General features: G+C 42.6%; 1 protein-coding gene across 1 annotated transcript in view; it reads left to right on the top strand.

Annotated features, from left to right (window-relative positions):
- The window catches only part of EMC2 (ER membrane protein complex subunit 2), a 43,401-nt gene extending 18,541 nt beyond the window's left edge, over positions 1 to 24,860 (top strand). Inside the window, exons 6-11 of the mRNA XM_077351653.1 lie at positions 9,559 to 9,644; positions 9,810 to 9,869; positions 14,703 to 14,784; positions 15,820 to 15,930; positions 17,771 to 17,875; positions 24,536 to 24,860. Coding sequence (XP_077207768.1) covers positions 9,559 to 9,644; positions 9,810 to 9,869; positions 14,703 to 14,784; positions 15,820 to 15,930; positions 17,771 to 17,875; positions 24,536 to 24,622 — 531 coding nt within the window. The 3' untranslated portion in view covers positions 24,623 to 24,860. The remainder of the gene's footprint in view (positions 1 to 9,558; positions 9,645 to 9,809; positions 9,870 to 14,702; positions 14,785 to 15,819; positions 15,931 to 17,770; positions 17,876 to 24,535) is intronic.
- Positions 24,861 to 27,882: the final 3,022 nt, after the last annotated feature.

The following is a 27,882-nucleotide window of genomic DNA, read 5'->3' as shown; positions in this document are numbered from 1 at the left end:
GTGCATTTTATTGGATGAACTGTTGTTTCAAATGCCGAACTAAAGATTTCTTTAGGTGTCTGAAGAAAAAGGACTCGTTTTTCCTTATGTGGCTTTAGTGCAGGGGTAGTCAACCTGTGGTCCTCCAGGTGTCCATGGACTACAATTCCCATGAGCCCCTGCCAGCATTTGCCATGGACATCTGGAGGTCCACAGGTTGACTACCCCTGCTTTAGTATACTGAAGCTGTCCTGATCTTCCAGAGCTGTAACTCCAAGAAACGGTTCATTAGAATTTTGCCAGTGGGTTTTATGTTATGCAAATTAGGTTTGGGTTGAGGGTGGAAAGTTTTGTTTTTTTTAAACCAGAAAGGAAATGCTTTATTTTTAAAACATCAGCATAAAACAAGATGTGACAATTTTGATTAAAAAGCTAAAATCCTTTCCATGTATGCTGGATATGAATTCTTGAAAAAAAAAATCCAATGGTTTAGTGCAGGGGTAGTCAAGCCTGTGGCTACCCCTGATTTAGTGGAATATATTTGACTTTATAATGGCTTTGGAGCACTTTGAATAGCGTGAAGATCTTCATTCTTGTTTGCTCTCCCTTCTTCCCAATCCATGCGATGTGACATTGCCTTTCATCGGTACGTGTTTGTCACTATTCAGTAGCCGCGCACAAGTGCCAAAATGTAACCAGCAAGACTTAAACCATGATTGGTCTTTCTGGAAACATCTACAGGCATTGCGATTCAAGCTTCTGTCCCACCTTTGTCCTTTTATGCTTCTCTTTCTTGTCATGAATTCAACCCCTAGAACTGTCAATATATCAGTTCCTCATGCTTCAATAGTACTAAATACACCAGACGTGAATACTGAAAAAAGTTACATTCTGTACTGAAATATTAGAACGGTGGATTGTTTGAATTTCATGCGGTTTAAAAAAAAAATCAATTTGAAGCAAAAGCTTTTTCAGTACTGGCTGGTTCAGTCTTCTGTGCTGAAGATGTTAACTATTTGACAATATGGAGCAGTTTCTATGTGAACTACCTGTTTAAATGGAGGTTTTTTTGTGCATATGAGGTTGCAGTAGGAAAATAAATGCTTCATGGTTTTAAACTGAAACTGTTGCTGCGTTTGTCTTGGCACAGACTTGGACTCAAAGCAGCCTCTTCTGGCGCACTGACACATGGAGTTGCTTAGCTATATTAAACATTTTCTCTTTGGCATGTGAGACGCAGACTTTAGTTCACATAAGTCATGTAAAAATCACGCATTTGCAGGAGCTGACAGTTTCAAACAGGAAAGATAGGGCCTACCCAAGGATTAAAAGTAGCTTTAATATCCAACATCTTTTTCCACTGGAGTAACAGAGGGCTGTAAACTAGAATTTATGTAGAAGTGCATCTTAGTGCCAGTCATTGTTAAGTTCTGCAGCGATGAAAAGAAGATGGTTTAGGGCTTTTTCTTTGTGTGTGTGTGTGTTTTTTTTTTAGTTATTGGTTTTTATACTGACACTAAAAAGGGCACATAAACACCCAATTTGAAAAGGAACCACTTGAAAGTCATAGCTTAGGACTCTATTGCCTCAGTGTAGTGAAAGTGACTATGATCAATCTGCGTAATGTATGTTCATATTGTGTTTTTGATGTGGAACACATCTTCTGGCACACCTCCTGAATTGGATATGAATACGGACGTGATGTCCATAGTCCCATCCCAGGGAGTGCGTCAGAGATGCGGAAGAGGCCAAGGGAGTTGAGGAAGCCAAGGCAAAGACCATGGTGCTCCCCAGGAACTAAGATGGGGGGGCGAGGTGGGGGGTGAGGACATGGCCATGCTTTTCATTGCACAAGGTAGACCTGGCGTGCATGACTGTTACCTGGGTGAGAGAGGACGAAACAGTCACCTTAAAAGATTTAGCCTCTTCTGGGTTCTCGGTCCTCTTTCAGTCTCCGAATGGCGTAACCAGATCCTGACTGCCATCAATGAGATCTCTACCCGATATCTGTCCCGGTCTCAGGCACCTTGGTATACCGAGGAGCTGCACAAGAGGAAACGGGAGCTGAAATGTCTAGATTTGTGGAGGAAGGCATGTGATAATGCTTCTAGAACACCCTATAGCAGGGGTAGTCAACCTGTGGTCCTCCAGATGTTCAAACACTGGCAGGGGTTCATGGGAATTGTAGTCCATGAACATCTGGAGGACCACAGGTTGACTACCCCTGTCCTATAGGATTCTTATGATAGTCTGTGAGATAGTGAAAACATTATTAATTGTATGCATTTTTTAAACTGTTGGCTGGATGTTTTTCTTAACAAGCAAACTAATGGGACCTGGTTGCTGAGGGAAGAAGGTTGAAATATTTGAAATGAATGGAACTTTAAGATGGCTTCTTAAAATCTCTGCTGTCATAAATTCCTGCACATTGAGACTAGATTAAGGATGTTCTCTTGGTAGTACAACAAAGAACATTTAGTCTTCTGCCTGAATAAAAATCTCTGTGGGGTTTCAGATCTGACATCAGTAGCTATCTTCCATAATATTTTCTGCCCTACATGAAACTAGAGGAAGAATAGGTTTTAATACCCTACTTGTTACTACATTAAGGGATCTCAGAACAGCTCACAATCACATTCCCTTCATCTCCCCTCACCAGTTGCTTCATGAGGTACTGGGGTTGAGAGAGTTCTGACCCAAGGTTACTCAGCTGGCTGCATGAGAAGGAGCAGGGAATCAAACCCAGCTCTCGCAGATAAGATCCTGCCACTCTTTACCATTACACCAGACTGACTGTCACCATATTTCACAAAAAAGCCCTCTCAGAGGACTTCCAAAAGCTCAGTGTCTCCAGAATTACAGCAAGTTGCAAGCTTCCTTTTCTTCTTCTGTGAGACTGTTCCATTGTATGGAGACTGAGACTGCCTCAGAGAAAGGCTCACAGGTGAGCCATGGAACCCACCATGGTAAAAGGGGAAGGGAAACCAAGAGCAGGAAGTCCCCGGAGGATCAAACCAGCATTTGTATAGGCAGAAACAAATGATCCTTGAGACATGTGAACACCAGGTGGCAAAGAAATTAATGGTAAACACCAGCATCTTGAATTGTACCCAGAAACACATGCTCTTAAAAAGATGGAAATTGTAAACTCAGCAGTTCGCACTTGCTATCAATTAGGCTGCTGGTAACTTGGCAACTGTGGGGAGACCGGGAACTATTCAAATGTCCCTTTAGCGGGCAGTCTCCAAATCCATTCTTCCCTATTAAATAAGACAGAACACTGTCTCCATTTGACCTTTATTAATTCAGGGCTGAGGGTTTAAGCACCGGGGCACAAGACCCAGGCCACGAAGATCATTGATCACTGCCGATGCAGATCCAGAGAAGAACTGGGGCTGTGCATGTTGTGAATAAGTGCCAGTCTGATTGTAACAAGGATGACTTGGAAAGCTTTTGAGCTTGTGTATGCGGGGGGTGGGGGACATAGGGCTTTGGTTTGCCTTCATTATGAACAAAATGGAATTTTCCACAAGTTTGTGTATACAGAATTCCTTGGTACTGGAGCAAAGCTCCTTCTTCTTCTTTGCATGAGCTACTGTGCCCCTAGATCAGTGGTTCTCAGCCTGGGGTCAGGACCCCTTTGGGGCTCGAATGACCTTTTCACAGGAGTCGTGGCAGGATAAGCAACTTGGCCGGTGGGAGGTGCCACCACTGTTGCCACTCCTCCTGTTGGTGCTCACACTCGGCCGCTCCTCTTCCATTTCATCCACACAACAGCCTTGTGGTGTAGCTAGAGTGTTCATCTGTCGAGACAGACAGATCGAGAGACCGTTTACGCACTGGAGGTTTCATGCCAGGCTGCCGCGCGAGATCGGCATGGTGGGACAAGAGGCAGAACTGAACTGAGAAACCCCGGGAAAAACCTAATTTATATACAGTCATTGGACTACAATGGATCTTCACGCCATGGGTCAGTTTCAGTTTAATTTCTGGGAAAGAATGCTTGCATAATTTTATGGTTGGGGGTCACCTCAACATGCGGAATGGTGTTAAAAGGTCACGGCATTAGGAAGGTTGAAAACCACTGCCCTAGATTAATGTTTCCTGTGTGAAACAATAGGATGGCATATAATTAAGCCTAAGATCATGCTATAATTGTTACATCCTTAATATTGCAGAAAAAGTGAACCCAGGATTCTGTGGTTCGGAGAAACGGCTTGGAGAATTAACAAGCGTTAACGGATTATGTAACCCGGGTTGACATATTTCTGCTCCTTTTTTTTTTAATGACTTACAAAACAGAATTGGATCCAAAGCGTGGCAGACTTCCTTTTCTTAGGAGACATTCATCAAATTCAAAACCCATCTCCTGGTAAATGCTCTTTCCAAAACATGTGTCAGTCTGTTTTGCTAATCAAATGCAGAAGTTGACGAACGTTCAAATCCTCACTTCATTTTGAGACTACTTAATGCTAATTTAAAAAAAAAAATCATGACCAGTGGAGGATTAGTTCTGGAGCCAAATTGGGGATTATTAGCTCTTTTAAAAGGAACAGCTTGGACTGGATCATTGTTTAATAAAGAAATAGGGGACATACTTAGAGTACCTTGGCTCATTTGATACTGATTATAACATAAGTGTTTCTTTAAGATGACATATATCTTTCCATTAAGAACGATGTCTTTGCAGAGCCAGCCAGTATAGTAATCTCTATAGGGTTTTGTTCTGAATGCTGGGAAATGGATAGGGGGAAATTCCATGTCACCAGTTCTGCATGGTCAAGCAAAACGGATCTGGTTTCAGAGACACACACTTTTGACCAGGTCCGCAAATACTTTTTGAATGAAAAGGGAGGAAAGTATCCTTTTTGTATGTCAAGCTAGTTCTCAAGAATCTCTTGTTTTGAGAATAATTCCGAATACTTTTTACAGAAACTTTCTAGACTAGCTTATCACATTGAATTGTTTCTTGCTTTTCCAGCTGTCTGGTCAAAAATATTGTCTGAGGGGAACTAATATACTGCTTTCACTCTCTTATTGAAATGTCCTTTAAAGTTGCCACAAATATAACCAAAAATTGTTCTTCTGGTTATTGTAACTCTGACCGTTTACACACTGGGAACTTCACTACCCCAGCTCCCATGCAGGAACACAAATCGGGGGAGGATGAGGTGCACCAGGCCAAAAGCTCCCCCATGTGGGTTAAGGAAGAGGTGGGCAACCTGCCACAACTAAAACTCCAGCCTGCAGCCCGGCATGAAACCTCCAGTGCGTAAACGGTCTCTCCGCGGTGCTCTGTGCTTAATAGGGCAAGGGGTCAAAGCAATAGTTTCTTGTAATAGGCATAAATAATAATTCCACTTGGACATGTTTATATAATCGGCAGATTTGATCACTGCTTTCTGTTTGGGGAGATGCGTGGATATCCGTAGGTCCTAAAACTGATTGTGAGGGTTCAGTTATCACTCTGCTTGAAAAGAATGCAAGCCAAAGTTGAAATAAGTTTGCACTACTAAAATTCACCATCTGATTGAACAGCAATGTCGTTTAAAAGTTTATACTTTGGTTCCTAAATGTGTAGTCTGGATGTCTGCTGAACCATCATTCATACATTATGATTTTCTAGATAGAGAGTTTAATTCCTGTATAGGAAAAACAGTATGCATTGTAATGATGAAGTAGGGAGTTCCCCTCAATGAACATATGGAGTTTGCAACACCTGCCTGGATGGTACAGTTTCAGAATACTTCATTTACAGCATTCATACCATTTCCTAAACTACAATGAGTTTTCCTTTAGGGCAGGGGTAGTCAAACTGTGGCCCTCCAGATGTCCATGGACGACAATTCCCAGGAGCCCCTGCCAGCAAATGCTGGCAGGGGCTCCTGGGAATTGTAGTCCATGGACATCTGGAGGGCTGCAGTTTGACTACCCCTGCTTTAGGGAGTCGGCGTTTATGAATTGGATTTGGACATCCAAATGTAGTGCTCAAGCCTCAGGAAACCTTTACTGGCATAACAAATCTGTTGTACAATATTTAAAATTATTCCCCCCTATTACAAGCTTTGTGGGTTACGAATATGATAAGAACTATTCAGTCAGTCGGCAAGTGCATTACAAAGTGTGATAAAAAGCATTTAGAAGAAGAAGAAGAAGAGTTGGTTCTTATATGACGCTTTTCCCTACCCGAAGGAGGCTCAGAGCGGCTTATAGTCGGCTTCCCATTCCTCTCCCTACAACAGACACCCTGTGGGGTGGGTGAGGCTGAGAGAGCCCTGATATCACTGCCTGGTCAGAACAGTTTTATCAGTGCCTTAGTGAGCTCAAGGTCACCCAGCTGGCTGCATGTGGGGGAGTGCAGAATCGAACCTGGCATGCCAGATTAGAAGTCCGCACTCCTAACCACTACACCAAACTGGTTAGATTTATATCTAACAATAAAGTTTCCTCCTAAGGCTGAGTAATGCAGTAGACCAAGTGGACTGCAGTTATGAGAAACTATCCCATCAATCCATGACTAGAGAACAAACATAATAAAACAGTTCTGTTTATTAGCAAAGATCCATCATAAAACAAAATAATACAGTGGGACTGGGGAAGAAGAATTGGGGGGGGGGGCAGAACAAGCAGACAAAAACCATCTATAGCAATGAAACAATCAGGATAGATCAAATTTGTGTGTCTACTAGATGCTGTCAAGTCCCTTCTGACTTATGGAGACCCTGTGAATGGATGACCTCCGAAAGCATCCTATTGTTAATAGCCTTGTTCACAGCTTGCAAGCTGAGGACTGCAACTTCCTTGACTGAGTCAATCCACCTCATGCTGGGTCTTCCTCTTTTCCTAGCCTTCCACTTGTCCTAGCATGATTGCCTTTTCTGGTGACTCTTGTCTTCTCAGAATGTGACCAAAGTATGATAACCTCAGTTTGGTCATTTTAACTTCTTAGAGTTAAACTTCAGATTTGACTTGATCTAGAAGACAATTATTTCTAATAGGTATCATTTGTCCCATATGCCAGCTAATAAGGAGGTTCAGACTGGGATGTCATCAATATGCTGGCGACACCCGGTCCTTCCTCATGATGGACGGCCATCCTGACTCACCCAGAGACTCATTAGCAAGATGTCTGGAAGCAGTGATGAGCTGGCTCATGCAAAGCCATCTGAAGCTTTTTCCTGCAAAGACAGAGGTCCTGTGGTTTGGTAGGAAAGGGCCGAGCAAGGAAGCATGACTGCCCGCACTCCAACAATTGCACTAGCTACCCAGAGGACGTCAGAGCCCTGCCGGAGTGAACACAATTCCGCAGGGCCTGCAGAAAGGAGCTCTTCCACCAAGCATTTGGCCAAGACAAGTGAACAAGCCGCTAACCACCAGCCAGAAGCCCCATAATCTGCACTAACAGAAAACTAGTCCACTGTGCAGACAACCAAACTTGTTTGTTATTGAGTACTGTTGTTATATCACAGTTGGTTGGTTGTTGTTTTATTACACTGTTTGATACAAGTTTCAGTTAAATAAGTTTTATATTGAATGTTCATTGTACTGTACTGCATATGAGAGTTATAATTTCAACCGCCCTGAGCTGAAAGGGAGGGCAGTATATTGGATGGGGATGGATGCATGGATGGATGGAAATTTAAAAAGGTTGAAGAAGTCCCTTCACTGTAGGGAGATGGATAGTTTTGGAGGATGGAAAACAAAATTCATTCATTCCCTTTACTGGCATTTCATAGCAACACAGCATATAAGTGAGCAAAAGTCTAAAAACGAGTTATATATAAACGTCAACAGAACGATTGCAATAAGATACCCTATAAAACGCTTAGTTCTAACTTTTAGAACTTCCACCAAAATTTTTGCTGTATCTCCAGAGGAACTGGTTAGCCACTGTGTGAGGCAGGATGCTAGACTAAACAGGGCACTGATCTGATCCAGCAGGGAGGTTCTTGTGTGGCTTCTTAGGTCAGTGCAGGTTTCACAATTTCACCACATCTGGGAAACAAGTTCAAGCTAAGCAACTTGGACTTGTCTGTTAAATGCTGGAATTGCACATTGGTATCTCTTGTTAAGATATAGATGTTCAATGTGTATACGTGCATTTTAAGGTCTATAGTTGATGGCGGTGTTTTATTATATTTCTAGGGTTATTTTTTGTATTGCTGTCCAGTTCCTTTAATCCATTGCTGGGGTCATATATTGTCTTTATTGTTGCTTTCTACCTTGGTATTCCAGCCTCATTACAATGTTTATTCGAGTGTGCCTGTAGCATCACTAAATTTTGTACCCTTTTTCGAGTTTCACTGGAAAAGGCAGGTTATAAATAAGCATTTTTAGAATGCCTTCTAATGCGGAGAGGGAAAAGGGTGCACATTTTAAAGGTGAGGATTTCAAGAAAGTTGTTTGGTTGTAGTCGTAACGCAAGGAATGCCATGTGCTTGCGCTGCTTAAAGAATTAGGCATTAAACACTCCTGACCGAGCTCCCTGGTTATCTGATGTGATCAAATGTCTGCTAGGGGTTGGGCTGAGATAATGATCAGTTTATACATGTGCTCTAGAAAAGCATATAAAGTTTCCAGTAGCAGGAGACGTAGGGGCCTGAATGGCTTCTGTTGTGTGGGAAGACTGCGGTTGACAAATAGAGCAGCAGCCGCTGGGAAGTCTAATTCCGAATCATTTGAGGAGGCCCCGCTTGTGTGTTTCTGAAGGAACGGCATTCAGAGGTGGAAAGAAAGAACCCTTCTCATGGTGATGAACTGTCTGCTCTGTTGCTGCAGACGAAGCTGTCCCCAAAAACAAAACAAAAAAAGAGAGGATCGTTCTGGTGGATGGCTTGTGCTCGCAAGCTGAGGTTCTTCGGGCGTGTGGCTTGATCTGTTTTCCAGTTACGGGGCTGTTAATTTGGCGGGACAGCGGCCGTAGAACTCTGAAACGTTTGAATAACTGCTAAGAACTTAAATTTTCCCAAGCGTTTTGCGCTGCCAGGAACACTGCACCCACCGCTCGGTATGGCCATTGTAGTAGGCGGAGGCTGGTTTGGCAAACCCAGATGTCTGTCCTTGGAGTTGCATAATGCCACTGCAAAACGGCATTGTGACACAGAAAGATGGCATTTGGAGACTTACGGAGACTTCTCTGGGTAAAATGGCAGTCCTTGTGGCACAGTGTTCTCCCCCCTGACCTTCCTGTGTCAGCCCTGACCATCTCTGGGTCAGCACATGGATGATAGGTTGGTGGACTTTGTGCTGGATAAAGATTAGGATCTCCTGCTGTTTTATATTGATCAGAATCTGGACGGTCACTTATTTGAACCAAGCGATGCTTACATTCTGCACATGAAAAGTAAACCTCACGCAACATGATAGCGAGCAGGGTTTTTTCTGTTGGTTTTTTTTTGGGGGGGGGGGGGTTGTAACTCAGCAGGATGTCATAGGGTATATTTATAAACTCCAGCCAAGCAGTTGCTCTCCAGTGGAATTCCTCTGGAACCGAGATAATAATTTGCACAGTCAAATTGCCTCCTTACAAAAACCCAGGGAATTATGAGCGCATAATCCTCTGTTAATGTCAATCTGCAGGCAGCGAGAAAGCGTAAGATTGCCATTCGAAAAGCCCAGGGGAGAAACGCCGAGGCCATCCGAGAGCTGAATGAGTATCTGGAACAGTGAGTGTTTTTAGAGAATACGGATTTGTGTTTTGCTGTTCTGATAAATCTTTTTTTAATTAAAATGGAATTTGCATGTATTTACCCCTCTGCCTCCATGCTGTTCATTTTACAGAACTCTGCTTTCCTTTTCTCCTTCCCTTTTTTGTCGCACCCTTTGTTTAGGTTCGTTGGTGACCAGGAAGCCTGGCATGAACTTGCAGAACTTTACATCAATGAACACGAGTAAGTTATTTGCAGAGCCCACTTGACAAAGGACCCCAAGGGGGGGGCTGTTTCTTATGCGCAGAGAATAGATGCCCATGGCTCCTTCTGAAGGCCTTTCTTCTGAAACACAACTTTGTTTTGGTAGTAGGACAAGCATTGTGCATCTAAAAAAATTTTTCTGAGCAGGCTTCCAAATCCCTTAACGTATTTATTTAAGTGCAGGAAGGCTTTGCTTTCCTTTGAATTGCCGAGTTGGAATAAATGTCACCTGTCAGACAAATTTCATTTAAATGAATGTAGCACATGGCTTGGCGGCATTACTTTATTTGTTTTATCAATTCTAAGTTTAAAGGCACTACATTTAAGGAATCGGATGCCGTACTGTTAAGTTTTAGAATTTTCTCCATGTGGAGACATGCTATAAAGACACGAGTTGAAAATGTGCATTGGTGTCTATATTTGTATTATTAGAAGAAAATATGTGGCTTAATTTTAAGGGTTTGGTTGCCTGGCTACAAGGCACCGCGCAGTCAAATATGTTGAGGGTGGTAGGAACTTTCTGATTGGATATTTAATGTTTTTGTTAGCTTTTTATTGCTTTAGTGACAAGAGGAAATCCCAGAGTGAGCGGATTAGCTGACAGCCTCAGTTCTAGTTTTCTAATATCACCGCATTAATTTTAGCCTTTATTCTAAGGCAAGTCATTGTGGGGTTTTCTCCTGGCTTTACTCTCCTCCACCCCCAAACAGAATTGTCCCACGTTGTTTCCTTCCTTCCTCCAGAAAGTAGTAAAGTAATGAGATTATTGGGAGAACATTCTCATTGCGTTATAAACACCAATTTTATTTCTGTCTGAGACTAAATAAAATGATCTCTTGTTAATCTTGGGTAATTTTAATGCATGGATTATTGATGCAACAAATAACACAGGTTTATAATAATGGGCTATTCTGCTTAAACAGTAGACTCACAGAGAGAATTTCAAGTAATCTTTTGTGGCAGAAATCTCGGTGTTACGTTAAGGACTAACAATTTCATAGTGCCATAAAGTACTGTGGGCAGTAATTGACTTTGTCAGATAAAGGAAATGTTATCCTTGCTTGGCAATCATAAAAAATAAACGAGCAGAAAGAAAAAAAAAGAAGAAGAAGCAATTGAAGGTAGAAAGGATGTTGGTTATTTTTAAAATATCTAACTCATTGAAAATTAGATTTGACTTTATTTTTTTGCTTAAAACCAGTTACTTCAAATGTCTGTCTTTGAAAAAGAGAGACACTGTTTCAAAATTCAGTCTACCCTTAATACAAATGAGTTATGTTCTGCCTACAATTAAGTCGCCATCCGTTTCAACTTTTCGAACACCGGGCATTTAGTGCTGATGAAGGGAGCTTTGCCTCTTGAAAGCTTATACCCTAAAAATCTTGTTGGTCCCCTAGGATGCTACCGGATTCAGTTCTAGTCACATGTATCCCTGCTTTCCTGTGAGAGGTCTGAGGAGCCAAATTTACCTTCCTTTGGGGTTGAAGCGGTATCAAGGGGGCACAACAGGTCGTGTGCACTGTGATCAGGACAAATTATGAATATTCATGACTGTCATGTAGAGCAGGGGTAGTCAACCTGTGGTCCTCCAGATGTTCATGGACTACAATTCCCATGAGGCCCTGCCAGCGTTTTCTGGCAGGGGCTCATGGGAATTGTAGTCCATGAACATCTGGAGGACCACAGGTTGACTGCCCCTGATGTAGAGGCCATGGACATTTCATTTTCTTTCTCATCAGCGGTCACTGGCCCTCGTCTGTGGTAGGTTTGGGGCACTTAGACCTCATTCCGTTGAAGCATTACGCATATTTAAGCACACTGATTTCGGCATATTGACTCCGGCTTAGTTTTTTCCCATGTGTGTACAAAGCCAAAACATATAGTTCTACAGAGCAGAAGGAAGCTATGGAGCTCTGGGTTATATTTCTCACTAGTGGTCCAGTATGGGGATGTGGCATGATGGTGGGGCAGTGAGGATCTCTCTTGGGACCTCCGTAGCCGTGTGTGGGCCGTTCCAAGTCATCAGTAGTAGCCCGGTATGAGTTAATTGTTAAAGCTTGGTTAGGAAAAGTGTTAATCCTCAGATGGAAAATGAGGTTCTCCCTAGGCTGTTTAAATCAGTCCATCTTGGTGGAAGGTGGCCACGAAATGAAAGAGGCAGTGGCAGGTCTGCCACATTTCTATGAACAACCATCTGTATGATAACAGTGACCTGTTCTTTCAAAAGTAGTTACTGCTGATAATTCCCCCACCCCTGCTATGTTAACCTAGCACCACAATAAGGAGGGACTGGGGTTTGTAGCAATATCTATAAGAGTACTAGAGTGGAGACTGTTTCAGGTGCAGAAAATGTATTTCATTATTGTCATCCGATTATCACTTAATGGGAAATAATCTTTAGTGGTAGGGGCTTTTTTTGGAAATAATAATATTGAACTCTATAGTGCTTAACCATTAAGAACTGTCTGAAAGCTGACAAGCACTGCCCACAGATTAAAAGCCTTATAGCCACTAGTAGCACAGTATCGAAAAAAAATTCTATCTGTGAGAACGAAACGAGTGCATTTGCAAACTTCTTTGAACAAAACACAGAAGACTGGATTTCTTCTCTGAGTAGCACACTTGCTTCTAAAGGCATTAAGCTGATAATCAGCTTTAATCTTGTTCCCCTTTTGGGGAAAAAATATAAAAGTAGTGGTTTTAACAGTATCGCAGCACCTCTGCAGGTTGGAAGTGTGAATGTGTTCCATGCTGAGATTGTGACAGCTCACCATAGGAATAGAACAGGGAAGGGGAGTCATGAGCAGACCTGTAAACAATACAGCTCTGCTGTTACAATTTCAGCTTTCAAACTGTGTACGTTTGACACAACTAATAATTATTGAGGTTTTCGGGATTTAGCACTGTACAGAGACAAGATTCTTACACTTCACATAGTCCTCCTCATCATTGAATCAGCACCTTTCTCTCTTACTGCTGCTGTTTCAAGCAGAAGTGGAGACAGGTGAGGCCAAGGCAGATTTACCAATTTGGTGTTCGTCTTGTAATACTGGGTACCGAAATCCAGTGCTGGTAGACAGGAGAGAGCGCTGATTTTTCCCCTCCAGTTGAGTCGCCACGGCAGCTTTTAACTTCCTGAGTCAGATTTGAAGACCAGAAAGCAGGCCCAGCAATGAAGGACATAGCATGATAGGGGTGTATTCACATGGGGCATTAAGCTTCTCTGATTTACTGATTGCCCATATGTTCGGTGGAACCTTAGCCTGACATTAAGTTGTCTTTAGCTAGGATCATGCTTGGAACATTGAGGTTTAAGAAGTGTGGAAATTCCATTGTTTGTGGATCCTGTGGCCCGGTTGTGAATATCAAATTTCAGATGCTCATTTTTCCGTGTTCTGTGATGCTCAAAGAATTGTTGACATTTTATAATTAAAGCCGGATATCAGCAGTTGCTGTAGTTCTCATGTCAGTCCAAACCAGGGGTAGTCAAACTGCGGCCCTCCAGATGTCCATGGACTACAATTCCCAGGAGCCCCTGCCAGCATTCGCTGGCAGGGGCTCCTGGGAATTGTAGTCCATGGACATCTGGAGGGCCGCAGTTTGACTACCCCTGGTCCAAACTGTATAACAGACAAGGAGATTTTTCAGCATCGATGTAGAATTGAGTGGCCATGCATATCTCTGCCTTCCAAATTCTCAAAGCCCCAAATTAGGAGACAAAGAATTATACTTCAGCAACAGTCACTATGATTTCCTTGGCTTGATCAATCTGTTTCAAAAGAGAGCATGTTTCTCTTGCATCTCATATGATAAGGTGCCCATTCACTGAACTCATAAGTCCGCTTAACAACAGCAGCAGAAGTCTGTTTATAGATTGGTCAGGATACTGTAATTAGCCATCCCTTGAGACAGCTTACACAAGCAGCTCTGCTGCTTTCTCCCCTTGCTATCCCTCTTGAAGCCCCTGGGAACCATAATATTATGAAATCAGATGTATGTGCAAGTGGCCGACAGCAGCACTAGAGTCATAGTAGCCCTTTTCCTGCAGCTTGAGTGAATGGAATCACTGCTGACTCTGTCTGGGCATCAAGCAGGTCCCAAATGGCCTTCTGCTTTTTGGTCACTGTCAAGGGGGGCATTATGTCCTACTTGGGTGTGTGAATCCGGCCTTTAGAGTAGGCTCAGGTCCTAGTCTCAGGTCCGACATAATCCTGGGAAAAGCAAAGGGCAGGTTCTCCAGTGCATTTGCCACTTCTGCTCTAATGTACACAGTGGAACTTACGGGACTCATGTGCCTCATGCTCAGCAAGGCAATGAAGCTGCAGAAGACTCCTGCAGGCTTGTATAGGTCAAGTTTGGAAGCCCCTCTTTTGCATAGTAACAAACAACCGAAAGTGGAAAGCAGAACACTTGCATTGTTGGGTTTGGTCTAGACATTCTGCCAGTGTTTTGGTCCTGCCACAGTCATCAGTGTATAAGAAAGAAATTTCCAAGCTGGTGATGGCAAAAAGCTTCATCCTGAATGAGTTCCTAGGTATAAAACCTCGTTTTCGTATTTTACTTCCACGGTAAACTTATTTCTGAATTGTTTTTCCCCCCAGGGATGCAAACAAAGTCTTCAACCCACTACCTAATTCTTATATTTTCTATACCTTATACTTTATAATTTAAGCCATATAATTTGGGTCTATTAGTATCGAAGGTGCATAAAGGTAACTATCTTATAAGCGACCCATCCGTGTGGCAGGGGAGCTGAAGCCGCCGTCTTGCACAGTTCCCTTTGGAAAGCCTCTCCCTGCTTTTGTTCCGCAGCTACGCAAAGGCGGCGTTTTGCTTGGAGGAGCTCATGATGACGAACCCGCACAACCACTTGTATTGCCAGCAGTTTGCAGAGGTGAGCATTCGCTGGCAGGGGCTCCTGGGAATTGTAGTCCATGGACATCTGGAGGGCCGCAGTTTGACTACCCCTGCATTAGACGGTTTGGGTCCATATTCAAGCTTGTATTAGTCTGACGCTGTTTTCAGTTAGACTAAAACAACCAGGAGGTTGGTCTGCTAGAGCAAAAGGTATACTGGCCATGTGGCGACCAAAATTTTATCCCAGCATATTTCATAGACAGCCCATGTCGTATGAGTAAACAGATCCTCGCTGTTCAGTCATTTAACACACAGGTTTGGAAGAAACAAACAGCAAGGTCAAGGGGCCGTGAGATGCAGGAAGTACAGGATGAAATGTAATTATGTGAAATTTAGATCTTACCAAGAAAAAGGCAGATGCCGTTCACTGGTAATCCTAAAATAGTGGACACCTGAAATGGGTGGGGAGTCTTAAATTTTGGCAAGCGGAGTCTTACTTTTTGTAAGATAAGACAGCTTAACTGGTGAAGGGTCCCTACGTTTTTCTTGATTAGCTTTAAGTTTTGTGCAATTACTTTCCAAACTGCGCTTCCTGAGTTTCATGGCCCTTTTGACCCTGTTGTCGTCGGTTTCTTTGACTTTGCATCTCCTACAAAAATACACCCAAATGGAAATCCATTCATTATACCTGAACTAGTGGGATGTGGTCCACAAAAGTGTATTCTGGCCTGTCTCGGTCTTTTACGTGCCGCAAACCTCCTGTTTATTTTTTCCCCCTGCGTGGTCAGGGGAAAGGCTGTCATGTCACAGTCACCTTGTGGCAATCCCACAGGGTATTTGAGGCAAGAGTCTAACGGAGGTTGTTTGCTATTGCTTGCTTCTGGGTAGCTACCCAGGATTTTCTTGGTGGTCTCCCATCCAAGTACTGGAGCAACTGCCAAGATCTGACTAGATTGGGCTAGCCTGGGCCATCCAGGTCAGGACCCCAAAATACTACGGCAGCTTATAACCAGTGCAGTCTCCTAGCGCTAATAGGTCCGTGCCTATTAATTTGTCTTGCCTCATGCGACAGGTTAAATATACCCAAGGAGGGCTTGAAAACCTGGAACTTTCGAGAAAATATTTTGCACAGGCACTGAAGCTGAACAACCGGAACATGAGAGCATTATTCGGACTGTACATGGTGAGTTTGAAGGCGTTTTCCCTCACCTAAAAATAAGTAAAGCTTTTGCTTTTGGCCGGAGTACAGAAGGTGAGAGGGGAATAAAATGAAAAACTGTGTAATTGGTCTCTCTCTCTAGATCCTTGGCTGTTGCACAATTATATAAGGTTTCTGATCCACAAGTTTTCTTTTTGTTTCTCCCCCCCCCTCGTCATTATAATTTATCGTGTCTTAAAGTCAAAATTCTGAAAATGTAACTGGTAATAGATGTCAGCACTGTTGCCTCTCGTTCACTAGAGCTGGTTTTGCATTTCTGGTTATTTAGCACAGCCATTTAGAGAACTTGGTTATTTGTACCGACTTTTAAATTGTTCCGTGGATTTCCGTGGGTTGGGGCCAGTGCTGATCATTCAAAAGGACGGAGCTGGGAAATTTCAGGTCGATCAGAATCCAGAAGGCAAAATCTGTTTGCTCTTTGTTTCGTCCTTTATCAAATAAAATGCACACAATGACGCTTTCCAAAGTCTAAATTCATTAAATGCAGCAGCGATCAAAATTCGTAATAGAATGGTCTGTCTTAAATGAATCTGGGCAGCTGTGTTTATCTACCTTTTCTATTTTCTCTTGTTATCTTTTAAGATGTTTTAATTCCTGGTTTTAATGGATGTTTCTTATGCTGGTCTATGACCGTAATAAAACTAACTAACTAACTAAATTCATTAATGCCGTACCTATACAGATTTCACTTCTGTGTGTGCATGTACCGTATGATATTAATATTCGGTAATGTATTAATATTCTTCTCTGTTGAAGTTGCAGTTTGCAGAACCAGAGCAAAGCTGTTAACGATAGGTCATTTTAGAGGTCATTAATTCATAGAGTTGACAGCACACAGCATGCACATGTTGCAGTTCTTGCAAGCTCAATTTCAGCGCAAAACTTGGATATCGAAAGGACGACCACTTACCCTTAAAACCCAATACGACATTTAGTAGCATAGAAGTATAAATGTTGATCTTTGCAGATGGCAAGCTCAACTTCTTTTCCCCCTCTCAAGGACACTTGTGACTTTGCTTTATGATCTGTTAATAAGAATCTGCCAGATCAAATGAAAGCTCTCACAAAACTCGCAGTCAGGTTGCGCTGTACAAATGTTTGCATTTTCTGGAAGCAAGATCGTTCCTGCTTTGTATGTCTTAGCAGTGCTTCCCCCCCCCCCTTTTCTTTTAAAGTTGTCTTAATATTTTATATTTTAAGGTTTGTAATTGAGATAATATTATTTTAATTGGGTAGTCAGGCCTTATTTTGAAACGCTTCCTCCAAAGTTCCTGAACGGTTACCAAGATGATGGCTGGAATCCAAGGAGCTGCTTTAGATGTACCTCAGGGCTCAAAAGTGTATGTGTGTGTGTGTCCCCCACGCACTTTGCTTTGAAGAGCAAACTTCTGCGCTGTTATTTGCAAACTGCTTTAGAAAGTCCCTCGAGTTTTAGAACAGCACAGGAAACTGTAGTTTCAGAAACAGAAGCCCAGAGAAACACCTAACTTGGTTATGTAGTTCATATCTTGGTAGAGTTCACTGCAGTGCCCCTTGGTAACAAAAGTGGGACTCTCCTGTCCTGAGGAAGTAAACATCTCCTTTACCCAGACCACATTTTTGAATTCGTATTCTTGAAAAGAAAAATTGGATGAGAGAATTCCTATTTGCAAGGTTTTCTAATCCCCCCCACCCCATCTCAGCGGTCGATGTAGCAACGCTTCATTTTTAATCAGTCATTCTTTCGTAGCGCTCCTTTGCTTTCCATGTATTTGTTTGGTATTTTGCCGTGCTTTGGTTGATTGTCGGCCTGTTCCGCTTCCAGGCCGCCAGCCACATCGCTTCCAATTCGAAGGCAAGTGCAAAAATGAAAAAGGATAATGTGAAGTATGCTGGTTGGGCAGCAAACCAAATAAATCGCGCTTATCAGGTGAGTGTTCATGACCTGCACTGCGTGGGGGAGGGGTGTTTATTTTAAAACTTTTGCATGTGCTTGGGTCAAGGTGGAAGGGGCTTTTGCAGAGGTCAGAAAAGACAGGGCTGCAGATTTTCATGTCCCTGCACACAGTTCTCAGGGCACTTTGGATCAGAGCGCACATAGCATTCCCCCTCTCCCTTTTAAAAGCTTTTTGAGTGGAGAAATTGTCTAATCTCCTGTAATTTTCTAGTGTCATACTATTGAATCCTCTTGCATTTGTATGTATAGAATGCAGCTGCTAGCCCCCTGTAAACAGCAATGCAGTTAACTTCTGGCATAGTTACCAATCCCGTGTTAAGCCATGAAACTGTGTTTCCTGGAGAGATGGTGAGCTTTCCTTATTTCATGAAAAGGGGCTGGACCGTCGGTGGACCGTCAGCTATTTAGTCTTAAGCGACAGTGCTGTTGAGATGCTTTTGATAGATGCTTTTACGTTAGTTTAATGTGCTTTTTAACAATTCCACAATCTGTGAATTGTTTTCCGCTGCCTAAAAGGGAGGGAAAGACAGCATCTGTATTGGATAAATAGCTTTTATCGGTGGCTTGATTTAAATTTTGACTCAAATGAAACTCCTCTTAAATTGTGAGGATTTAGTTGAGTCATGGTGGCATACACTTTTCTGCCTCACTCCAGTTCCCTGAACATGGCAGCATGACTTTAAAAAGTACCGCTTCAGTTTTTATAACTGTATGGTCTGTTTGTGGTTGTGCAGTTAAGTTGGAGTTGGATCAAAATGATTGCAAATTGGCCCCACTCTTGGTTGATACTTACCAGAACAGATCACATTTTTTACACAACCAAAAATATATTTAAAACAAATGTCATAACTTCTTTGTGACTTCATACGTTTGTGATATATTGCATGCTTCAGCTGTATTTTAGCCGAAAAGTGACAAATACCATATCTTACTGAAAACTGCAAAGGGAATTTAAGAATGTAGGATGTAATTACATAAGTTAGAAGTTGGCCAGGATCTCAAGTTAACACCCTGCTCTGGCAAAAGGTACCATAAGGAACTTGACTGAATAAATATTGAACCTTGTTTGACATGTGAGTTTTGCATGGTTTGGCCTGCTACATTTACATTTGAACTGTTGAAGGACCTAAATGGTCCAGCAGATAAGGTTGACGAGTCTGTATTTGGCTTCCGTCCAGTTGAGTGGACATTTTGGCATGAGTCTACTATACCGCTGAAAGTTCCTGGCTTGTCAACCAAATGTGCCAAGGTATTGGCGGAGGGGTGGGGGAATCTCCTTTGGGATCTGGCCCATAGCTTTTATTTTGAATTTCTTTCTCCGGTGTCATCTTTTGCTCTGCTGTTCTCTCTTCTCTTCCAGTTCATCTGTACAGTTTAGCTGTGGGGCTGCGTGTTTGGGGTGCATTGGTTTTCTTTGATAGCACCATAGTACATTTTCACGGCGGGTGCTCTTTGAAGGAAGGAATATGTTCTTTCTTGGAAGAACTTGTTGTAGTGTTACTCCAGATACACTGCTCTGGTTTGGATAAATTTACCAGGATGAGTAATTTTTTAAAAAATCAAGAAAGCGATCATGAACTCTAGATAAGCGGTTTTATTATTATGTCAAAAATGGTAGAGTCTGTCATTCTTTGAGTGTCTGGGCTCCATCGTGTACGGCCATTGTATAAGTACAGCCCATTGAAGGTTTGAAATGGCAGAGTTTCTCATTTGAAAGCTGCTCGGTAGGGGGAAAGCTTCAACATGCCAGTGATATTGTTGAACAGACTGAAGACTGCAAGAAAGTAAAGTCTGTAAAATGTTACTAGAAATACTATACTGTCAGGTACCCCTGTCATCTGAGGCTAACAAAGATCTTTCTCAGTCATGCCACTAAAACAGGCTTCCTCAATGAGGGTTTCATGAAACCCTGAGGTTTCTTTATGGCCCTGGAAAGGTTTTCCAAATGAGTGGGAGTTAAGTAGTTTTTAATAAATTTTTAACATTTTTTAAGCATTTATCGGGTGGCACAACCATATTTATTTATTTATTTGTTTATTTGTTTATTTATTTATAATTGGACTTGTATCCCGCGGTTCGCCAAAAGGTCTCCCAGCGGTTCACAATAAAATATAAAATCAAAGTAAAATCGCATAAAATCCCATAAATACCCCATTATTACAATAAAAAGATGGCATTCTATTCTATAACTTTCCCCACTTTCCCCGCTTGTTCAGAGAGAGGTTGGACGTTAATTCTGTAAGAGAGTCATATAGGGTCATATCAGCCTGCCCCCCCCCCCAACAGTGGCCAGTTGATGAGCCTGGAGGGGGTGGGAAGGGAAGGGTCTCCAGTTGAGTATGTACACAGCTATGGTTCCCAACCATGTTCTCCATGATCATGCCATTCCGGGGTGTCTTGAAGCCTGAAGAATGTTCCAGAGGTCTCTCAATGGTAAAAAAGTAAAGAAAGGCTGTATTAAAATACGGAATTCTTCCCCCAGGAGGATTCCACCCCCCATTATCTTCTACGAGTGGGTGGACACTTTTTTCTTTGATTCCTGCTGCTGTTTGAATTGTTTTATTTTGTGTGTGTGTTGATTTTATTTTATTTTTTTGTTTATTGCTATTTTAGAGGCCCTTGCAAGGCAGTATTGAAATGTTTTGAGTAACACAGTAATAAAATTTAAAATACATGTTAAAATACAGATGTGAGTCTCTAAAATGAACCCTTTTTTCTCCCTTAATTTGTGTTCTTTAACATTTGAAGCAAAAATACATTCCCCTACCTCTCCAGTTAGATAATTAGTTTAGCATGTCTCACAATAGAAGCATTTTAAACTGGAAGTTTAATCTTCCATTCAGAATGAAGCTTTAATACTGCTTTCGGCGCCTTCTTCAGATAAATGGTTTTTGGATATAGTGCTTTAGGTTAGGAATCCATGTGTTGCTTATGTGTAGTGAGGTGATTCTGTTATAAACCATGTGGGACAGCAAAATGAATCATGTTTTCAAAGAGAAGGGAAGGTATAAATTATCAGCTGAATCAATGCACAATGGTATTTGGCAAAATAATTAATCATTAACTAAAACTGGAATGATTAAAATATCTAGCTGGTCTTTTAATATTATTTGGTCTATCTGGTTGGTCTATGACCGTAAATAAAAATGGATCGATTATTTGGTCGAACTTCCATAATAGGTGAATATCATTAAAGTAAAAATTTCTTCATATTAATAAGTAACCATTGTCATGTTTAATGCCTTTGCTCCATTTTGCTCTAAGCGAATAAGCACAATACTATTTATTTGGGACAGTTTTTTTACTGCTATGCAGCAGTGTCTTTTGAAAGTCTTTTCTGATGCGTGTCAGGATTTTTGAAAGACTCTTGAAAAGCCACAATCCTCCTTAAAGGTTGAGGTTTTTCTGTAATCTGTTTTTTTCTCAAGAGGTTAGACCTCTGTAAGTCTTTGGGGGCTACTCTTGCTTTGTTTTCATTGGCTTGTGTTCATTTTTGCAGTGGTTTTTTGGTTTGCAAATCTTATTTGAATTTATTTTTTCTTAAAAAAAAAAAACCCCTGCTCACGTTTGAGTGTAGCCCAAGGGGGTCAAAGGCAGGTTAACAGTTCCCGCATCTTGCTTCAGCTGGGATATTACCTGTCTGATCACCGAATTTTGTCAACAGGTCACATTTGCTGAATTGAGTTAATTACGAGAAAGGGGGGACACGTCGTAAATCCAGGCAGCAAAGTTTGCAAGACAGCAGCAATACTCGAAGAAAAAAGCATTGAGTTGGAAATTTATTGAGTGCTCAGATGTGAATGTTTTTACTTAATGAAACGTTTTAGCTTCAGGTACTTTAAAGGCAAGAGCCATAATAAGGCCAAGTGTGTGTGTGTGTGTGTGTGTATTCAGTTCACAAAATACAGCAATGCAGGAGGTGGCCAGAGTTGCACGGGTCCGCATGAAGCGAATGGAACTTGTTTGAACAGACAAGCCCAATTCTCGTTTATAACCAAAAGAGACGTTCGTGGTCGGTGATGCCTTCCCTGATAAACCTGCCGTGCAAAATCACACGTAGAAATTGTGCTGGTGTCAAAAAGCTAAGTCTGGGCCCGAATGACTTGGGAAGGTCTCTTGCACAAGCCCAGCATGGAAGGAGCAAGATTAGCGGAAGAGAGCAGCCTGGCCCATGGACTACCTCCTAGTAAAAGTGGCTCTTTTTCCTTGAGATCAGTTGCCAAGATCTTTTCTCCTCTCTAAGACTGCATGAAAGTTAGGTGGCAGACATATTTTCGATTTTTTAAAAAAAAATTATTTTGCATTTCTTAGCATTTCGGGTCAATGAACTATCAGCGTGTTCTTAAATTATTTTAATCGTCGGTTCCCTGTTCTTTACGCCCAACCTTTTTATCACTGGGGACCACTCGACGTCGGGGACCACTCAACGCCTTTTACTGAGGCCCGGTGGGGGGGGTAGTTTACTCCTCTACTCTCAACCACTGCCCTAACGCTCTCTGATCACTATGGTAATGTTTAAACATCCCTTCAAAATAAGATACAGGCACGCCACAACAATGAAGTGTGTTGTAATGGGCTGGGGGGGGGAGAGAAGGCGTCCTTTGGGGCCCACCTCCAATTAGTCGAAGGGCCACATGTGGTCCATGGCCCACAGGTTGGGGATCGCTACTTTACATGATACAGTAGTGAATGGATTGGGTTGGATCGGCAGAACTGTTCTGGTGTTTCCTTTGGTGCAACTGAAGCGAATCCACAGGATCCCAACCCACTACACTACATTTAGGGAACGGTTCTAAGTGAGTCTGCTCAGGAGTAAGTCCCACTTTATTCAGTGGGTCTTACTCCCAGGAAAGCCAGCACTTATACAGGGGAAAGTGTTGACAGGTCTTTCAAGGGTCGGTGGGAGAAAACGAGCGTGCTCCTCATTCTTTGCATGGCTTGCTTGCCTTCCTGCCCTCGTGTGGTCAGGATCTGTTATTCCACTTAAATGGCAGCCCTCGTTCATGTTGCTTCCAAGCTGGAATTGTGTGGTTTGTGCTTGTCCTGCAAGCCAGGATTTCGAACCACAGTTAGTTTGTGGCTTGTAATTCTGGGGTCTGGAGGAATAGTGCAAACCATAGAAAGCAGGTTGGATGGGAGTCAAACTGTGGGTTGCCCTTAAGTGGAACTATTAATTGACATGCTCCCTGTCTGCTGAAAATTGAAAAATTGCAATGAGTTTAAATTACAAAAAAACAATGTTTTTAATATATAGTGTTTTTGGAACGTTCAGGTTGTTTTAATAGACCCTACAAGAACTGTGAGCCTCTTGTGGTGCAGGGTGGTAAGGCAGCCGACATGCTGTCTGAAGCTCTGACCATGAGGCTGGGAGTTAGATCCCAGCAGCCGGCTCAAGGTTGACTCAGCCTTCCATCCTTCTGAGGTCGGTAAAATGAGTACCCAGCTTGCTGGGGGGTAAACGGTAATGACTGGGGAAGGCGCTGGCAAACCACCCCGTATTGAGTCTGCCATGAAAACACTAGAGGGCATCACCCCAAGGGTCAGACATAACTCGGTGCTTGCACAGGGGATACCTTTACCTTTACAAGAACTGTATTACAGAGTAATGATGCCGACAGTATTATTTCCCATTCCACACACCTACCGCTGGTTCAGACACAATATTTTGCCTAAAGTGAGTGCCTGACAATGGACAAGCTTGAATTGGGTTTCTCTTGGTTCATAGCTCAGTCTTTAAGCTACCCTAGCACCTTAAGGAAGCAAGGTTTTTGTTGAATGTTGGCAGCACCCACACAAACCCAGCAGTTCTGGAAAATGTCCATAGTATGGCGAGATATATGCAAAACTGTTGAGACAGTTTTAGAGGGAATTCTAGCCAATGTATGTTGGCAATGCTATAGTTATATGCTATCTTAGGGCAGGAGCCATGTACAGTTGTGGAGCAGAAGATCCCAGGTTCAGTCCCTGACATCTCAATTTGAAAAGATTAGGTAGTGAGTAATGTGGAAGGCTCATGCCTGAGACCCTTCCTGATTGAGTCAATAGTATTGATCTTGTCCTGTAGTCTGAACCAGTATAAGGTAGCTTTATGTGTCCAGTCCTTTCTAGGAACTGAGAATTACCTTGGCTTTGTAAGTACTGTAGACCAGGGGTGGTCAACCTGTGGTCCTCCAGATGTCCAAACGCTGGCAGGGGCTCATGGGAATTGTAGTCCATGGACATCTGGAGGACCACAGGTTGACTACCCCTGCTGTAGACAGAAACCAATGATCTGTTATTTTCCTCTCAGCTTCTAAGCCAATTGAAGCGACACCAACTTTTTTTTGCGATGATAGGAACACGTTGTGTGAACTTTCGGTTTGTTGAGATTTCCACTCAGTGTCCACTTATTATCTGCAAACACACGAATATGTCTGGTCCCCCCCCTTTCCCCATTGGGGCTGTCCAGGACTTAGGATAATATAAAAATGGACATTAGCACATTTGGTTGATGGGTTCTGCAGTCACCTGTTGGTCCATCCTCCCATTGTAAAGCATTAGAATAACTTTATACACTCAGCTGTTATAATAATGTTGCAAAATGACTACTCATTGCATGATCCATGAAATAGAATAACCTTTCTTTTTCCTTAGTTCGCTGGTCGAAGTAAGAAAGAAACCAAGTACTCTCTGAAAGCTGTGGAGGACATGCTGGAAGCGCTTCAGATCACACAGTCGTAAATGGTCACAAGTCCACCCAGCGGTAGCTATTTCTACACCTTCTCCCCACCAGCTTCATGTCCAAATGTCAACAATCTTAAAGTCACCTTAATTTTAAATCCCCAGTTGTGTTAACAGCAGTTCAGTGTAAGTAAAAGTGACTCTCTTGAAGAATGTGTTTTATAAAGATGTGAGATGCCTATTTATTGCTGCTACGATGAAAGCCACTGAAATGAATAAAAAGAGTAAATTTATTGAATGGCCAGTGTCTTCAGGTCTTGTGTGAGTCGTTAAATGCTTTTAAGCCATAACCCGATGTAATAAACCCATGCGACTATAAAGTAGAATGATTTATCAAACTTGAGTAGGAGTGTGACGGGAGCAATGCATGACAATGAGTAACATATGGTACAATAAAACCTTAACGGAACCATTGGTGGAGCAGTAACGAAAAAGTAGGTGTCCCAAGTGGTGCGCTGAAATGTTGACCAAACAAGGACTGCCTGTTTCCATTCATTAAAATCATAGATTTGGAAAGGACCTTCAGGGTCATCTAGTCCAATCCACAGTGACTCCAATTTCATGCCCAAATGATCCCACACACAACAAAAATCTCCAGAATCCAGCCTGGCCTGGAGGAAATTCACCTACCATCCCACAGTGGTGATCAGCAATTCCTTGGGTGTATGAGGAAGGGTTACAAGAGACAAACGTTGGCACATCCCTTCCTGCCCACCCACTCTCAATCTGCTCAAGCTCACAAAATCAGCATTTCTGTCAGATGACTATCTAGCCTCTGCTTAAAAACTTCCAAAGAAGGAGAACTCAACATCTCCCGAGGAAGCCTGTTCCACTGAGGAACCACTCTAACTGTCAGGAACTTCTTCCGGATGCTTAGCCGAAAAGTCTTTTGACTTGATTTCGACCCATTGGTTCTGGTCTTGACCCTCAGGGACAACAGAAAACAACTCTGCTCCATCTTCTCTATGACAACTTTTATACTGACATGTTTTAAGCCAGGGTTTCTTGACTGCCCTGGAAGGTTTTCCCGAACTGGTGGGAGTTAATGAATTTTAATACATTTTTAAAAATGTGTTAAATATTTATCGGGTGATAGGATCACATATGGTCATGTTGACCTGCCCCTCCCTCCCAAGATGGCCACTGATAGGCCTGGAGGGGGTGGGAAGGGGAGGGGCCCCAAGTGGGCATATATACAGTTATGCTTCCCATCCATATTCTGTATGATCGCACCACCTCTGGGGTTTCTCGAAGACTGAAGAATTTTTCAGGGGTTTCTCAACAGTGAAAAAGTTGAGAAAGGCTGCTTTAAGTAATGGGTTGTATCCTGCAATTCTGTTGAACTTCTCTTAGGAGCTTGCTTCCTGGAGGAGCCTTTTCCAGTGAAAGGAGCCTTCTAGAGGCAGAACATCTTCCTCCATAGGAAGGCCGCATGCTGATATTAGGATATTAAAGGTGGTGTGCTTTCCATGTCCTCCTGTTGTTAGGCAACAGTACAAAATTGTCAATAGTAAAGTCAGGTTTAAATGGTGCCATAGCAGTGGGAGAGCCGCCACTCCAGTGGTTGCTCCCAAATGACTGTCCCAAATGACCAGACTGTCTGTGATGCCTTCTGCTGGATTAGGCTTTATTCCTGATCTGGGCTCTAGAGTTTCTATGTTAAATGTATAGTAGAGCAGGGGTAGTCAACCTGTGATCCTCCAGATGTTCATGGACTACAATTCCCTACAATTCATGGGAATTGTAGTACACGGACATCTGGAGGACCACAGATTGACTACCCCTGTACTAGAGCTTAAATTTTGGGGGATTTCAGGCAGAACATTACTATGAGCCCCCCAAATAACGCTGAATCTATATCCATAGTAGCTGTGCAATAAGCAACCTAGTTTTGCTGGCTTGCATTCAGTTCTTTTCCAAAAATAATGTTACCTTGGGTTTTGACATCCCCTCCCCGCCTCTATCTGGACGAAAGCTATCCCCAGTGCATCTAGAAAAACAGGTTTCCGTTAGATGTAAAGGTGGTGGTTTTAGCCTTCAGTTTGTACCCTGGCTGAACTAAGAGATTCTTTACCGATGGTGGAATAATACTACTTATTGACTGAGTTACTGGATTTTCTCGACAGAAGCACTTTGGGGGAGAATAAATAATACTTTATCTTCCAGAACTCATTAGACCTCTTTATGTTCATTCGGATTGGGGCGTGCGGCACTCCTCCAGTACTGGGAGTTATTTCCAGGGCTAAATACAGCACGAAAGCAAACGGGTGCCGTTCAGCATGAACACTGTCTTTGTGCTTTAGGTCCCAGGCTCCTGCCAGCAATTGGATGCAGCCTGTTGTTTTCATTGGATTCGTGATATAGGCAGCGAGAAATCCACAATTTTTTTTTTTGGTCTGTGGCGTGTGCAAGGGGTAATTTTCCCCTAGGTGGGGAGGGAAGATGGGAGATGCTGAGTGTCAGACTTCAGTAGGGTATTGGTACAGATTTAAATTCATTTAATTGGATGGAGTAAGCTCCATTAATAAAAAGAGTGTAGGTTCATTTCATAATTCTTAAATTTTTTATCAAGAAATGTAATAAAGTTTAATTTCTACTTGTTGTCTCCCCTCTTAAGGGGGTTTGACATTGGTATTTAGTCCGGCTTCTACAAAGCCATGAGCCATCCTGAACATATGATGATCCAAGAATCACAGCGGTAGGAATTTGGACCCGACCTGGTGGAGCGCTCTGCTGAATTAGAACAGAGCCCTGAGGGACATCAATACCTTAGGGCAGGAGTAGTCAAACTGCGGCCCTCCAGATGTCCATGGACTACAATTCCCAGGAGCCCCTGCCAGTGTTTGCTGGCAGGGGCTCCTGGGAATTGTAGTCCATGAACATCTGGAGGGCCGCAGTTTGACTACCCCTGCCTTAGGGCTTGCAAGACAGAGCTCTTCTGCCAGGCCTATGGTTGAGGCAGGCAGGCAACATCAAAATTGCTGGCCTCTGTCACCCTAAGCCAGAACCCACCCAATCAGAACACCACTGAAATCATACATTTGCTCCCTTTTCTGCCCCGGTATGCTGCAAATGTCTATGGTAGTACTTAAGGATTTTAATGTTTTTAACAATTTTATTATTTGTTTTTATGGTTTTGACCTGTAAGCCACCCAGATCCTTTGGGGGGGAGGGTGGCATAAAATTAGAAGTATTAATAATAATAGTTATCCTGTAGGAGACAAATATAGGCTGGCGATTCAACATACTTATTGCAGAAA

The sequence above is a fragment of the Paroedura picta genome, chromosome 9 (assembly GCF_049243985.1).
Source record: "Paroedura picta isolate Pp20150507F chromosome 9, Ppicta_v3.0, whole genome shotgun sequence".
In the NCBI taxonomy this organism is placed as follows: domain Eukaryota; kingdom Metazoa; phylum Chordata; class Lepidosauria; order Squamata; family Gekkonidae; genus Paroedura; species Paroedura picta.
This window is presented reverse-complemented; position numbering and strand designations above follow the sequence as displayed.